The sequence below is a fragment of the Rattus rattus genome, chromosome 14 (assembly GCF_011064425.1).
Source record: "Rattus rattus isolate New Zealand chromosome 14, Rrattus_CSIRO_v1, whole genome shotgun sequence".
NCBI lineage: Eukaryota > Metazoa > Chordata > Mammalia > Rodentia > Muridae > Rattus > Rattus rattus.
This window is the reverse complement of record NC_046167.1, coordinates 71,275,071-71,289,348: the sequence shown is the minus strand read 5'-3', so window position 1 is coordinate 71,289,348 and position 14,278 is coordinate 71,275,071. Positions and strand designations below refer to the sequence as shown.

The 14,278-nt window shown below is 51.0% G+C and overlaps 1 protein-coding gene across 3 annotated transcripts; it reads left to right on the top strand.

Annotated features, from left to right (window-relative positions):
• The first annotated feature begins 515 nt into the window (after positions 1-515).
• On the top strand, positions 516-13,920 carry Nfil3 (nuclear factor, interleukin 3 regulated). Of its 3 annotated transcripts, none has more exons than XM_032884883.1 (2): positions 516-714; positions 12,094-13,920. In XM_032884883.1, exon 2 carries the CDS (start codon positions 12,253-12,255, stop codon positions 13,639-13,641), a length of 1,389 nt encoding a protein of 462 aa, XP_032740774.1. In that variant the 5' UTR covers positions 516-714; positions 12,094-12,252; the 3' UTR covers positions 13,642-13,920. The 3 variants fall into 3 exon arrangements, with proteins under 3 accessions (XP_032740774.1, XP_032740776.1, XP_032740775.1); XM_032884885.1 differs by lacking the exon at positions 516-714 and adding an exon at positions 1,718-2,286; XM_032884884.1 differs by lacking the exon at positions 516-714 and adding an exon at positions 3,038-3,825.
• The last annotated feature ends 358 nt before the right edge of the window (positions 13,921-14,278 follow it).

The following is a 14,278-nucleotide window of genomic DNA, read 5'->3' as shown; positions in this document are numbered from 1 at the left end:
GCGCGGCACGGCTGCCGCGCCCCTTTCCCGATCTCAGAGGGACCACGGGCACAAGGAGGCCAAGGTCCCTGCCACGCCCGGGTCCCCATAGCCTTCACCCGGGGTTCTATTGGCAACAGGTAGCCCAGCCGGCTGTGACTCTCCGGGAAACAAAAAAAGGTGCTGCACAACCGAGCGAGCGCAGCGACCCGGAGGGCGCTGCCCGTAATGGGCAAAGGGGTCCTGGGCTCCTCCCAGTTGTGCCCTGGTTGCTCCGCGGTGCGTCCCGTTGCGCAACAGAGCTCTCGGAGTGGGTCCCCACGGACAGAGGGTAGCAGCTGCGGCCGCGGCCAGAGAAGGACGCGGACTGGCGGTGGCGCCGCGGCGGAGAAGACGGGGCGGGGCGGGGCGGGGCGGCGGGGAGCCGCCCCTGTCGGCGCGGCCAGTGGCAGCGGGCCGGGGGCGGGCGCGGGCGCGGCGATTGGGGCGGCGGCCGCCCGTCACGGCAGGGCTGGCGGGCGGCGACGTAGCGCGGCGCTCGGAACTGACCTACTAACACACATCTCTCGGCGCGGCCACGGCGCCCGCGGACCCGGCGCGCCCGCCCGTCTCCCGCGCCGCGCCCTCGCCACCACCCGCTGAGGGCCGGGTGGAGCTCGAATCGCGTCTCGGAGCCGCCAGCCCGGTACCAGCCGCCCTTTCTTTTCTCCACACGGACTAGGGAGCAGAACCACGGTAAGCGCTCCGCCCACCGGCGGCCCCGGGGGCCCAGCTCCGATCCGTGCCCGCTCTTGGAGCGCGCGGCCGGCTGGCGTGGGGCGCGGGACGCGTGCGGGCGCGGCGCAGGGCTGGCGGGAGGCGGCGAGTGTGCGCGGGGCATGCATTACATAAACTTTTGCTGCCTTGGCAGGAGGGGGACTCGCCACCTTAAGGTAGCTGCTTTGATTGCAGCGCCCTGGCGCCCGCACGTAGCCGGGGCTGCCGCGCGCTCCCTCCTCCTCCCCGCTATTGCATAATGTCTCCGGATTTCAGGAAAATTGATGTTTCGGTGGCGAAGAGCGCGCCGGGGAGGCGGAGTGGAGGCCGATCCTTTTAGCAGCCAGACGACTTGCCCTGCTCTCCGGGGTCTCTCCGCGCTAGTCCCCAATCCGGGCCGGCCAGTGGGAGGGTTGAGTCTTGGGGAGCCGTCTTGATTTGCTTAGGAGGGTTGGGAGTGCGAACGGTGACGGCAATCGGAGGTGCCTGCGCGGCGTTTGTTTGTGTCAGGCGCTGTGTCGGCACCGACGTTTTCCAACCCGTTTGTCGTCACCGTGTTTTACGAGCCCTCGGGAAGGTGGAGGGATGTGTCCTTTCTTACGTTGCATAATGGGCCAGCGGTGAAACGTGGGCACCGAGGACGAGCTGATGCGAGAATGTGCGCCTATGTGTGCAATGATTTGGTCATTTTAGCGCAGCGTTTGGTGCCTCTGTATCGTCCCAAATAAGCATATTTTAAAAACGAGTCTATGGAATTCATTATTAAGAAAGGAGAAATCCTAGTGTTGGACACTAATGCGCGCGGGAGGGCGAGTTGGGGGGCTCCTTAAATGTTCCGAGGTGTTATTTTTAAAACCCGGAGGAGCCATTGTGACGTTTGCCTCCCCACTTTTCCCAACCGTTTTATCAGCTTTTTTTTTTCTTCTCACCTTATCGTCATTGGCTTTTTTTTTTTTTAATAAAGACACCACAAGACAAATCATTAATAGATTCCTGGAAATGTGAGGTTACGTAACTGCCGAATTTGCTGGCTGTTGAGCATAGAAAGGGAGCTAATTACGTGATTTTATAATCTTGCCACAAAGAAAGTAGGGCAATCTCAGCGTTTAAGAATGTCACAATCAACAGGGGTTTTGTTGGTTCTTTTAAAGGATATTTTAAGCCGGAAAGTGACGACCAACTAAGCTTTGACATAGCTCGTGCTTGCCAAATGGGTGTCTTTTACCCTAAATGAAATGTACGTCTTTCTAAATTTAGCCCCATCACATTTTAACAATCCTGGCCTCGGTGCTATTTCTGGTTTCTCCAGGGCTGTGTGCAAATACGAGCTCAAGGCCATTTGCTGTAGTTTTAACTCCACGCCTTCCAAGACCTCTGATAAGACTGTATTTTTAGGAAGGCATTTCGCAGCGCCCAGTGACTGCTGGTGAACGCGGGGGCCCCATTTATCATTTTAAAGGACACTTAGGAGGAACTGCTACGTTCAGAGGCCAACAGGGAATGGCCAAGTGTCACCTTCTCTGGCTCTTGTAAATAACAACAGCTAATGAGGTCAGAAGTATTTATTTCATATCACAATTACCTCCATATCAGATATGAGTTATGGGAAAGTATATATAGGATAGTCGATTGTATTTTTGCCTGTTTTAATAACCTAGTTTTATTCTTGGAGATAGATGGATATCCAGATGTTAAATTTCTTCTCGGACTCTTAGTGTAATGATGTGTGAATATAGGTATTAAATAGTGTCGGTGAGGTATAGTTTTCTTAGCATACCATTTACATAATACGACTATTATTTTAGGGGGCGGAGACATTCTAGATATTGACCCCTGGAACATATTAGCATCCCTATTTCAGCCGTTTTCCAAGACGCTGCAGTTACTGTGGGCCCCCCAGCAGCAGACCCTGACCCACTTTGCGTGCTGGATTGTAAGTCCCAAGCCTACAGAGGCGGGGGGAGGGGGCTTTGCGGCACCACCTTCCTGCGTCCTTGCGCCCCTCGCTCACGTCCCGGAGATATAGCAAGCGCCTGGCAGTGGCAGGCAGGGACCTCGATCCAAGACGTTCTCCTTGGGCAGCGACTGGACGTGCCTCGCCGTGGCCCGCGCGCCTCCCCGGCCCCTCCCGCATTCCTTTGTTCTGGCGCGGGGGTCCTCGCGGCGCCGAGGCCCCGCTGCGCCGCCCACCGGGCGGGAGGCGGGCCTGGGGAGCGGCGCGGCGTGGGGGCGCGGCCGCGGAGCGGGGCGGAGGCTTGCAGAGCCGAGTTTGCTGCGATGCGCTCGCCCGGAGCCCGGTGGCCTGAGGCGGAGAGCGGGCGTGCCTACTGGGCGCAGGCTCGGGCAGTGATGGGCCTCGGGACAGCGCAGCCTCAGACGGACAGATCCAGTAGCTGATTCCACTCCGGAGCATCGCTAGCTGCGACCCCCACAGATACCTTTGTTTCTGGAGTCTCCGTTGAATTTCAGAGGCAAGCTCTTCTCCATTCGCGGAGTGAAAAAGCAAGACCTCTAAATAGCTACTGAAAGGAGGGAAGGCATTCTTGACCGTGATGGAAAGGGGGGTCCCTGCTTGAAAGAGGCCAGTCAAGCCCAAGTTTTTATTATTTCCTATATCTAAAGTTTATTTGGTCAAAGGCCCAAGATTATATATATGGTCGGAAGTCCCTAATTCAAAATCACCCACATAGTTGCAGCTGGCTCTCCTGTAAAAGTACCTCTCTACTTCATCAGAACTTCAGGTTTCTCTGGATGGCCTTCTGACGTCACAGCAAAGCCTCCCGGTGTTTGGAGGGTGATCAGCTCAGGCTGCTCTCTGGGGATGGTAAGCCTGGAATTCAGCATCAAATGATGCTATTGTTACCTAGGGACCCTTTCTAAGCTAGAGACGGCTTTGGCAGGTGTAGGTGCTGCCCAGGCGTGTCTCTACCCAGTATATGATAGGCCTTCGCTGGCTTCCAGGGAAACTTGAGGAGAAGCCTGGGGAGCGGGGCAGTTAGAAGGAGCTCAATAAATGTTTCCCATATGAATGCTTATGTTTGAGCTGGCTTTCCTTGGCTGAACCGGATCTCCCAGGAAGAACGAAGACAGGTTGGTATTGGGCCTGTAAAGAAAGATCCACCTTCTCTTTTGTCCTCAGTACCCTTGTCTTGTCATGTTATTTAAAGTCTGTACCACGACAGTCCTTGACAGCGTCGAAGTGCTTCTAGGTCCCCCGTAACTGGGGTAATGTCTTAGGAAGTGTTGGAGGAAACAGAGGGGATGAGTCCCCACAGAAAGAGTACTTTGGCCTTTTCCAGATCTTGGGAACTTTCTGTGACATGAGTTCACTATCCCAGCTGATTCCCTACTTGTAAACATGCAATGGGCATTCTTACCTACGCGTGTGCCCATAACACCATCTTAGAGAGAGAGTACCCGGATGGAGCTGTGTGGGCGACGACTAAAACCAGGCCCCGTTAGACTGATGACTCTTGACCTTGGTGAAGAAACCTGGGCCCGAAGTACCCAGGGCAGTCTCAAAATAGTTCCTTGCAGAAAGGGCTGGAACCTGGAGTCACCAGTGCTGCCTTGATTCAGAAAGAAGGGCAGTTACTAAACAAGGCAGGACCCACTGGGCACCCCCACTTAACAAAACAGGTGCTCAGAGAAGCTGGGTAAGCAGTCCAGGCCAGGACTTCAAAAGACAGGAGTTGTGCTAGCCATGTTCACTCTCCTCCACCGTTCTGCCTGTCCCTTCAATGAGAGTGAACACAAGCTCACTGTACTTTGTGAAACAGTTTCCTTTTCTGCGTCGAGGGCTTATCTTGGCAATTATAACATCCCCGTGATGCAACAGCCTGCAAATTAAAGCCCTTTGTGAAAGGCTTGAGCACGGAGTTGAGCAAGGCCCCTGACTCACACCAGCCAGTGGAGTTTTCTCGCTGACCTAGCCGTGGCCATCAGCGGGTTCCTTCCCGGGTTCCGAGATGTAGGTCTGATTGAAGCGTGGGCTGGAAAGGCGCGGTCAGAGTGCTCAGCGTTATTTTTACCCGGCTTCGAAATCGCGTGTGCCTCATTATTTCCATTGTGACCCAGATGGCATTGATGCTGTTAGGAGTTGTTTATTTTTAATTTGTATTGAGGAATGAGAGCACGCTTGGGATTCAAGTCAAACATAACAAAACAATGTAATTGAGGTTTCCCTATGATGCTCACTTCTTGTTTTTGTCAGGTGTGCCCGATTTTCACAGGGTTAGCACATTGTTTGATATCCTGTTATTTTTCTCGATTTTTATTTGAGTTGATTTTTATCCAGATTGGACTCACAAGCGAATGTTGAAAGACACTGACCTTTGCCCACAGACAATTACATAAGAGGGTTTTTCAGTTTCAAAATGAGTTTTTATTGTTACCACCCCCACTTACCTCTCACATTTCTTTGCAACTAATTTTCCTGTAGTTAGAAACAGGGTTGGGCATGGGGGGGGTGGATTTTGTTTCTCGTATGGCTTTAATTAGAGTTTGGGCTTTTTTTTTTTTTTTTTTTTTTTTTAAGTTTAGTGGGGATTTGCTGGATGCCATTCATTAATAATCTGGGCTTTGTGGACCTGGTTTCAGTGGAGTTTGGGTGTTTAGAAGCTTTTCAATTATCAGAATGCGGTGTCTTTTATTAACTTTCTAGGGATCTTAAATGTAATTAAGTAGCCTTCAACTAAACCTTCCACTCTATTCATAAGGCACACGGCACAACAAGTGGTACTTACAGTCACTGGCTGATTAAGAAAGTGAATGAGAACGTTATAAACCAGGCTAGGAAGATGGGGGTGGGGAGGGGAGCATTTCCGCCATGCTCAGTCAACAGCACACACACTTTTCTGCAATGTTGTGGTGTGTTGTGTAGTGTTGTTCTTAGTACGCTAGTCAAGGCTGTGGCATTTGTGTCCCTACACTGCAGAGGAGATTGGAGCAGGAGCTCAGCTGGCAGCATTTGCCTAGTATTCCCAATGCCCTGGGTCCTGTCTCCAGCACCCCATAAGCCAATGTCAGAGTGGATACCTATGGTCCCAGCGCATAAGAAGAGGTGGAGGCAGGAGGATTAGAAGCTCACAGTCGTGACAATGTAAAAAAAAAGAAAGACTTCAGGGGACTTACCGATTTGATTAATTATATGTTTTCAAAAAAACGTCACAAATAAGGGCTGGAGTGCAGCCCTTGCTAACTGCTCCAGAGGACAGAATCAGGCAGCTGGCAAACCAACTGTTAACTCCAGCTTCAGGGGCTCCAGCGCCCTCTTCTGACCCCCACAGGCACTGGCACAATATGACAGATGTTCACACAGTAGCAGGTCAATAGAAACAGTAGTCCTTTCTTCAAACTGTTATTTCACAGTAATGGTTCCCACTTTGAAGCTTCTCTACTAAGGTTTTTAAAGATACATTTCTGAATATACACACACATGCTCTCTCTCTCTCTCTCTTTCTCTTTCTCTCTTTCTCCATTCCCCCTCCCCCACCCCTCACTGCTGTCTCTCTGTGGCCCTTACTTCCTCAAGCTGTGAGGTTCTTTCAATGGGCTCCCTTGGGTGTCCTGCATGTGTCCATCTTCACACTTGCTACCCTGTGTTGCAAACCCCTTGCACTCTAGAGATCGTTTGTCCGTTACACCAGTTCATACTTCAATCAACAAAGTACACGGGTGGGCTAATAAAATGCAGGCTTGTCATCCAATTTATTAAGGTTAAATCTAATTTTCAAGTAATCCCTTGTTGAACTTGGAATCTTCTCCGTTCTGTTCCCATAAGCTGAATCAGGTTTTGACACATTTATTTACAGATGCATCCAAACAGAAAAAGTGGGTCAGTCTGTTGCTGGGATAAGGCTGGTCTGGCAGGGAGAGAAGGCTCGTGTGTGTGTGTGCCCCACGTGTGTGCCAAGCACGTGTTTCTCCTGGCCCTGGGTGTACTTTGGACTGCTGAGTGACTGCAGGCCCTGAGCTGCGCACTCAGGAGCTAGAGTGTTTTGTTCTTGATGTAAAATGTCAGTGGATTAAAGTGCTTGCTGCAAAAACCCGATGACCTGAATTCAGTTCCCGGATCCCACTGTGGAAGGAGAGAACCAACTTCTGAACGTTGCTGGCCTCTGATCCCCACACAGATCCACATGGGAATAATAAATAAGACTTATAAAGACAAAAAGGCTCAGCTTACATCTGTGGCGGCGATGAACTGATCAGTTAACTTTCCAGAATTTTCACAGATAGAGAGGTTGGAGAGACAGCTCCCATGTGCTGGTCTTGCAGAGAGCCAGAGTTCAGTTCCCAGCACACACATCGGGCAGCTCATGACCAACCTTGGCGTGGACTTTTGATATCTGAACAAGGACGATGTTCTGTGCTGGGCGCAGAGGGCTTATTCATTTCTGTTTCTGTAGAATCAGAACTGGCACAAGTCACCTCTGAGAGGTCAGAGGTCGGAGATGCACACGCATTTCCGTAGTAATCGTGGGGAAACCCCTGCAGGACGAACTCTTGTGTAGAATTTATTATGTTATCTATTGGATTCTTTTTGCAGACTTTTCTTAGGTCGGGTCTCATTTTAATTGCAGAGTATTTAGGTCATCTGACTTAAATATACTCAAGGATCTGGGCTTAGGAAATTTAGCTCCTGGTTATAAAAAACACGTGGTACTCGTGATGGTGTCTTCGCAGTAGGCGTGGGAAAGTGTGCCAGCTGGCGTGACACGATGCCTGCTCTTCAATTTCTCTCTCTCTCTCTTTTTTTTTGTTTGTGTCTTTAAGCAGTCATATCAGCTAATGGGTGTAATGGAGTTAATAGCGCTGACAGAGGGTAACATCATAGAACTGGCATTTCGTGTCAGTTATTCACCAAAAAAAGAAACAGAGTGACTAAGGTACCCCAGCGTTCTGTGTTGACTTCAAACAGTGATGCACGCCGGTGAGGTCATGGCTAGATTAGTCATAAAGAGAGAAACTGGGATCTGAAGTGGTCATCGTGAAGGCTGGTGGTTTTAGAAGGTTGCCTCAGCGGTGCGGAAGAGGTGGCTTTCCTGGGGAAAGGGCCTGTTGTGGAATGTGAGGACTGGGGTTCAAATTCCCAGACCCCATGGGGCGGTAGAGCACGCTTGTAATCCCAGTGCTGGGGAGGCAGAGAACAGAGACAGGCAGATCCTGGGAGCTGTGATAGAGGTGATATTCCAGTGTGAGTCTGCAGCCTTGATACACACATGCACATTTATGTATATTATAATAAAATAGAAAGATCCTGTCGGCTGTGTTTGCCCTGCATCCATTGTTAAGGGACAGACTCCAGAGCCATCTTTTAACTGCTGCGATCTCTGGCTTTCTGCTCAGTCTTTCCGTCCTCTGGCTGCTTCTCCACCTGTGTCCACTTTACACACGCTAGAGTCACCGGAGAGGACTGGAGAGAGAACCTCGACTGGAAAAAAAAAGCCTCCATAAGATTCAGCTGTAGACCAATCTGTAGAGCATATCCCGGGCCTTGTGCTTGCTAGGCAAGCGCTCTACCACTGAGCTAAATCCCCAACCCCTGTAGAGCATTTTCTTAATCAGCAATTGGCGGGGAAGGGCCCAGCCCATTGTGGGCGGGGCTGACCCAGGCAGGTGGTCCTGGGTTCTGTAAGAAAGCAGGCTGAGCAAGTCAAGAGTGGCAAGCCAGTCAGCAGCACCCCTCCATGGCCTCTGCATCAGCTCCTGCCCTGTTTGAGTTCCTGCTCTGACTTCCTTTGGTGATGAACTGGGAGTGTACGCTGAATAAACCCTTCCCTCCCCAAGCTGCTTTGGTCATGGGGTTTCATCACAGCAGTGGAAACTCTTAACCAAGACACTCTACAGTGTTGAAATTGATATGCTTTTGGTTTTGTTCAAAAGATAATACAACGGGGCTGGAGAGTTGGCTCAGCAGTTAAGAGTACTTACTGCTCTTACAGAGGGCCTGGGTTTTACAGAGGACCCGGGTTCAGTTCCAAGGGATCCAGTGCCTTCTGCTGACCTCCAAGTGTACCAGGCAGGCAAAACACTCATTCATAGATAGATAGATAGATAGATAGATAGATAGATAGATAGATAGATAGATAGATAGTAATAGGGTCTGGAGAAATAACTCGTCACTTAAGAATGCATATTGTTCCTTCAGGGGACCAGAATTCAGTTACCAGTGCCCACAGTGGGCAGTTTACAAACTCCTGCTGCTCCTGCTGGTGGTGGTGCTGATGGTGATGGTGGTGGTTGGAACAGGAGGTTGAAACAAGATGATCACAAATTCAGGGCTGTATGTCTTTTCCACTAATTCAACATAGCTATGACTCAGGAGATTAAAATCTGACAGGCCCATTGAAGGCAGCTTTGGACAGTCCTTCCTGGTGCAGCCGACTTATGGCGTGAGCTCTAGGTCCATGGTCCCTTCCTGTCCCTAGAAGGGCTTCATAACCAGATACGAGGCTCAGAACTAAGAGAGATGGAGGCTGTGTGTGTCTGTGACTGAAAGGTAGGATGAAGAGAGGATGTGTAAGGGGTCCGAGCAGGGTCCAGGCTGGGTCGAGGTCTCAGGTTGGTTGTCACAGAATGTCCTGCCACCTGTCTGTGAGCCTCTGGAGATGCCGAAGGGGGAACATGAGGCAGGCTACGTACCCGGCGCCTGTGACTTAGCAAATGTTCAAATAAATGACATCTGGTGTGAGTTGGAGTCACCGGGGTCCACACACTTCAGGTCCCTCCATGATCCGAGTCCGAGCCCGTGTCTCAGTCCTGACTGTGCTGTGCGGTTTGGCCCTCGGCCTGCCTGCAAAACCTCCAGACTCTTACAGTCTTCTGTCTAGTGCAGTGCTCAGTACACAGTAGGTGTTCCTTCTACAGTGACCTAGTAATCCATGTATGTGTGACAGCGTGCGCCTACTGGTACATAAGTGTGTCTGTACGGAGGTCAGAGTCCAATCTCCAGGGTGGTTCCTCCCAATTCTATCCATTTTGGCTTTGGAGACATTGTCTCCCACAGAACTGGAGTTCACATAGTAGGCGAGGTTGACTAGCCAGGGAGTGAGCCCAGGAATCCTTCTGTCTCCACCTCCCAGCACTGTGGTGACAGTCTCTGTCACCTATCCCTGCCTTTCTCATAGGTTTTGGGGATTCAACTCTGGTCCTTGGGTTTGCAAGTTGAGGGCTTTACCATCTGACTCATCTCCCCAGCCACGGGCTGATTTTAGTTAAATAGAACCAGCTACCTGTTCAGCTTGGCCATGGTGGCCTGCCATGACTAACACACATGCACACTCACATGCTCCCTAACCAGATCCATGCAGACGTGCGATCCACAGTTTGGGGGCAGCAAGATGCAAAATGTCCCTGAGCTTGGCTGATGTGGAGAGATTGTGAGACTCATGGGGGAGAGTAACTCACAGAGGGTGGGCTGTGTAAATTCCATTTCCGAGTGACTGACTGCACGCATGTCTCCTGCAGCAGGAGGAGCATGCCCTGCACTGTGCAGAGAGATGTGTTTCCAGATTGGGAGACAGGGCCCGTAAGGAGGTGATAAGATACTATATTTTTATTTATTTCGGTTGGTTGCTTGGATTTTCAAGACAGGGTACCCTTTGTGTCGCCTTGGCTGACCTGGGAAGGGATCATATTTTTGACTAAAGGTTGACACGCTGTCGTTTGGCCTGCAGTGTCTCTCTCCTTGAAGTGGTGCCTAACAGGGTATCGTTGTCAGAAAGCATGCTGTCCGTGGCCCCCAGGCTTCTTTTGCGTTGGAGAGCTGCTCCCTGTGGTGATGGCCCGATTTGATGAGCAGAACCTTGTGTGACCTTGACATTCTTGTGACTGTGGAAAAGGAACGGCAGGCAGGCTTCTATGACGGAGAGCAGAGATGGCTTAGCGGTTGAGGTATTTGGCACACGGGCATGGAGACCTGTTCTCCACAACCATTTAAAAAGAAGCTGGGTATCATGGTTCATAGTTGGTAGTTGAGGAGACGGAAACCTGGAGACAGAAACCTGCAGACAGGAGGATCCCAGTGGTTCTCTGGCCAGCTGGCCTAGCCTATGGGATGGGTTCCAGGCCTTGAAAGACTATGTCAAAAGTCAAGGTGACAGAGCCTGAGGAAGGACCCCTCAGAGATAATGATGTCTGTGGGTTGTGTGTTCCTTTGCTTGATGGAGTCAGCATTGGACCCACAAGTACCAGGAAAGGATTTATTATCTTGTGGCAAAGCCTCGAACACACACACATGCACAAAGTGAGACCCAATTCATATTATAAATATACTTGTGGGAGTGAAAAACACTTGATGAGTCTATTTTTTGATTCTCCTATTTTATTTGAAACTAATTAGTAAAATTGAAAGAAGGTCTTTCCATAATTATATTCTCTAGTTTTGAAGTAATCTTAACTTTCAAGAGAGCTGTGGGGTTTTTTTTGTTGTTTTTTTTTAAGACCCTTTGACTAGTAACTGTTTGAGGGCAAAGGGAATATATAACCGAAGTCTATTAAGCTGTACTTTTTGGACCCCCATAAAGCGCTGTGGCTGTCGATCCTGAAAGTCTGACTGGGAAGCCTGAAGGGCCTTGCCTTTTGAATCTTATAACTACAGGTTCTTCCCATAAGTGCAGCAGTTTGATGGTGAGGCCAGAGGAGTTCCCAGGGCAGACTGGGGACCACCATGCCCTCCAGGGTGGGACAGCAGGTTAACAGAGTTTACTTAGCCAAGTTCTTGCAAAGAGATGTACGGATTTTCTTGGTAGAGCCAGGTTACCTATTGCCATTCTGCAGCAGGGCAGCAGCGCCCGGGTTTTGGTCGCTGTTGTAGGGCTGTGTGCCGTTCCCTCCCTATGATGAATCATCCTGGATGATCCTGCACTTGCCCTTTATCTCTGCGAAACACAGCTTTCCTCTTTCTGACCCAGAGCAGAGGAGGGAGGGGAGGAGGGAGGAGGGAGGAAGGGATGGATGCATGCATGCATGGATACATGGATGCATGGATACATGGATGGATAGATGGATGCATGCATGGGTGGGTGGATGCGAGCATGCATTTGTAGGGCTAGATGAAAGGATTGCATGGATCCAAGCCTGGGTAGGTAGAGGGAGGGAGGACGGGGACGGAGGGATGAGTGACAGATTTAGTGACTGGGTGAGTGAGTGACCGAGTAACTGAGCTCCTCTCTCTCCTGGACCACACAAAGAAGTTCTTTGCCACTGAACTGGGAGAGTTTGTGTATTTATATCTTTTTTCAGTTTGCTCACTCGTTAGAGAAAAGACCTGAGCTGTTGTGTGCCAATGCTCCTTGACTGTTCAGCACAGCCACTGCTTGCCCGAGGGACTCACTGTGATCTCCTTTATTGCAGATAACCCATAAAAGGCTCCTGACAGGTTCACCCTCTGCCGGACAGCAGAAGGAATATTGATGGATTCGAGAAGCTGAAGCCCTTACAACCTGAAAGAAGACTGGGGAAGTGGTTCGTCTCCTCCTCCATCGGGTCTGTAGGACGGGGAGGTCCTTTCTGATGCAGCTGAGAAAAATGCAGGCCATCAAAAAAGAGCCTGCACCCCTGGATCCTACCGGCAGCTCAGACAAGATGTTGCTGCTGAATTCTGCCTTAGCTGAGGTGGCTGAGGACCTAGCCTCAGGGGAAGATCTGCTCCTGAACGAAGGGAGCATGGGGAAAAACAAGTCCTCTGCCTGTCGGAGAAAACGGGAATTCATCCCGGATGAGAAGAAGGACGCCATGTATTGGGAGAAACGGCGGAAAAACAACGAGGCTGCCAAAAGGTCTCGGGAGAAGCGTCGCCTCAATGACCTGGTTCTGGAGAACAAGCTGATCGCCCTGGGAGAAGAAAACGCCACTTTAAAAGCTGAGCTGCTCTCCCTGAAATTAAAGTTTGGCTTAATTAGCTCCACGGTGTACGCCCAAGAAATCCAGAAACTCAGTAATTCCACAGCTGTGTACTTTCAGGACTACCAGACATCCAAGGCTGCCGTGAGCTCTTACGTGGACGAGCATGAGCCTGCGATGGTAGCCGGAAGTTGCATCTCGGTCATCAAGCACTCTCCTCAGAGCTCGCTCTCGGATGTGTCTGAGGTGTCCTCTGTGGAGCACACACAGGAAAGCCCCGCACAGGGAGGCTGCCGGAGCCCTGAGAACAAGTTCCCTGTGATCAAGCAGGAGCCCGTGGAGTTGGAGAGCTTTGCCAGGGAGTCCAGAGAGGAGCGGGGTGCCTATTCCGCCTCCATCTACCAGAGCTACATGGGTAGCTCTTTCTCCACCTACTCCCACTCCCCTCCCCTCCTGCAGGTCCACGGCTCCAGCAGCAACTCCCCGAGAACCTCGGAGGCCGACGAGGGTGTGGTGGGCAAGTCTTCTGATGGGGAAGACGAGCAGCAGGTCCCCAAAGGCCCCATCCATTCTCCAGTGGAGCTGCAGCGGGTGCACGCCACGGTGGTGAAGGTTCCGGAAGTGAACCCTTCCGCCTTACCGCACAAGCTCCGGATTAAAGCCAAGGCCATGCAGGTCAAAGTGGAAGCTTTGGACAGTGAGTTCGAAGGCATGCAGAAACTCTCTTCACCCGCAGACGCGCTAGCCAAAAGACATTTTGACCTGGAGAAGCATGGCGCTTCGGGTACGGCCCATTCCTCCCTCCCTCCTTTCTCGGTGCAGGTGACGAACATTCAAGATTGGTCCCTCAGATCGGAACACTGGCATCACAAAGAACTGGGCGGCAAAACTCAGGGTACCTTCAAAACGGGTGTGGTGGAAGTCAAAGACAGTGGCTATAAGGTTTCCGAGGCTGAGAATTTGTATTTGAAGCAGGGGGTGGCAAACTTATCCGCAGAGGTGGTCTCGCTCAAGAGATTCATAGCCACACAGCCTATCTCGGCTTCGGACTCCAGGTAAATGGCTACTGACTGAGCTATGCGTGGAAGAGGATGCTCTTGGTACCATACTGAATTTCCCACTGGACCTCTAAAGTCATTTCACTGTAGTGTGCACAACGGTGTCTGTCTGGTGTCCTTGTGTACACAACGCTGAAGACTTGATGCCCTCACTCTGCCTGGCGTGTAGTCAGATAGCCCTCCCCCCACCCCCCAGAGGCTGTACATACTGAACGTTATTTTTGCTCTATGATAAAGTGTGTACGTTGCCAGTTTCAATAAAGGATTGGTGGCAAACACAGTGCGGGCTCCGTTCCACTTGATCGGATGGAAAAAAAAGCAAAGGCCACTTGGGTTTCACAAGGTAGAGGCTGGGGAGATGGATGTCTCAGTTGGGGGTAAGGCACCTCCTACGCTATTGAGAGGACCAGGTTTCCCCAGCATGCAGCTGTAACAGCGCACACACACCTGTATCTCCAGAGATGGGAGAGAAGTCGGGGACACAACATACAGGAAGATCCCTTGGGCTCCAGCCTGTCCTTCAAATCTTCAAGTACAGTGAAAAGGGCCCTGAATTAAAAAAATAAGCTGTGAAGTGATTAAGGAAGACACTGTGGACATTGACCTTTGACCCAAAAACATGCACATACGCACACACT

Bases quoted from the DNA above. Each gene is read 5' to 3' on its own strand.
- Nfil3 (XM_032884883.1), top strand. From the start codon at position 12,253: ATGCAGCTGAGAAAAATGCAGGCCATCAAAAAAGAGCCTGCACCCCTG.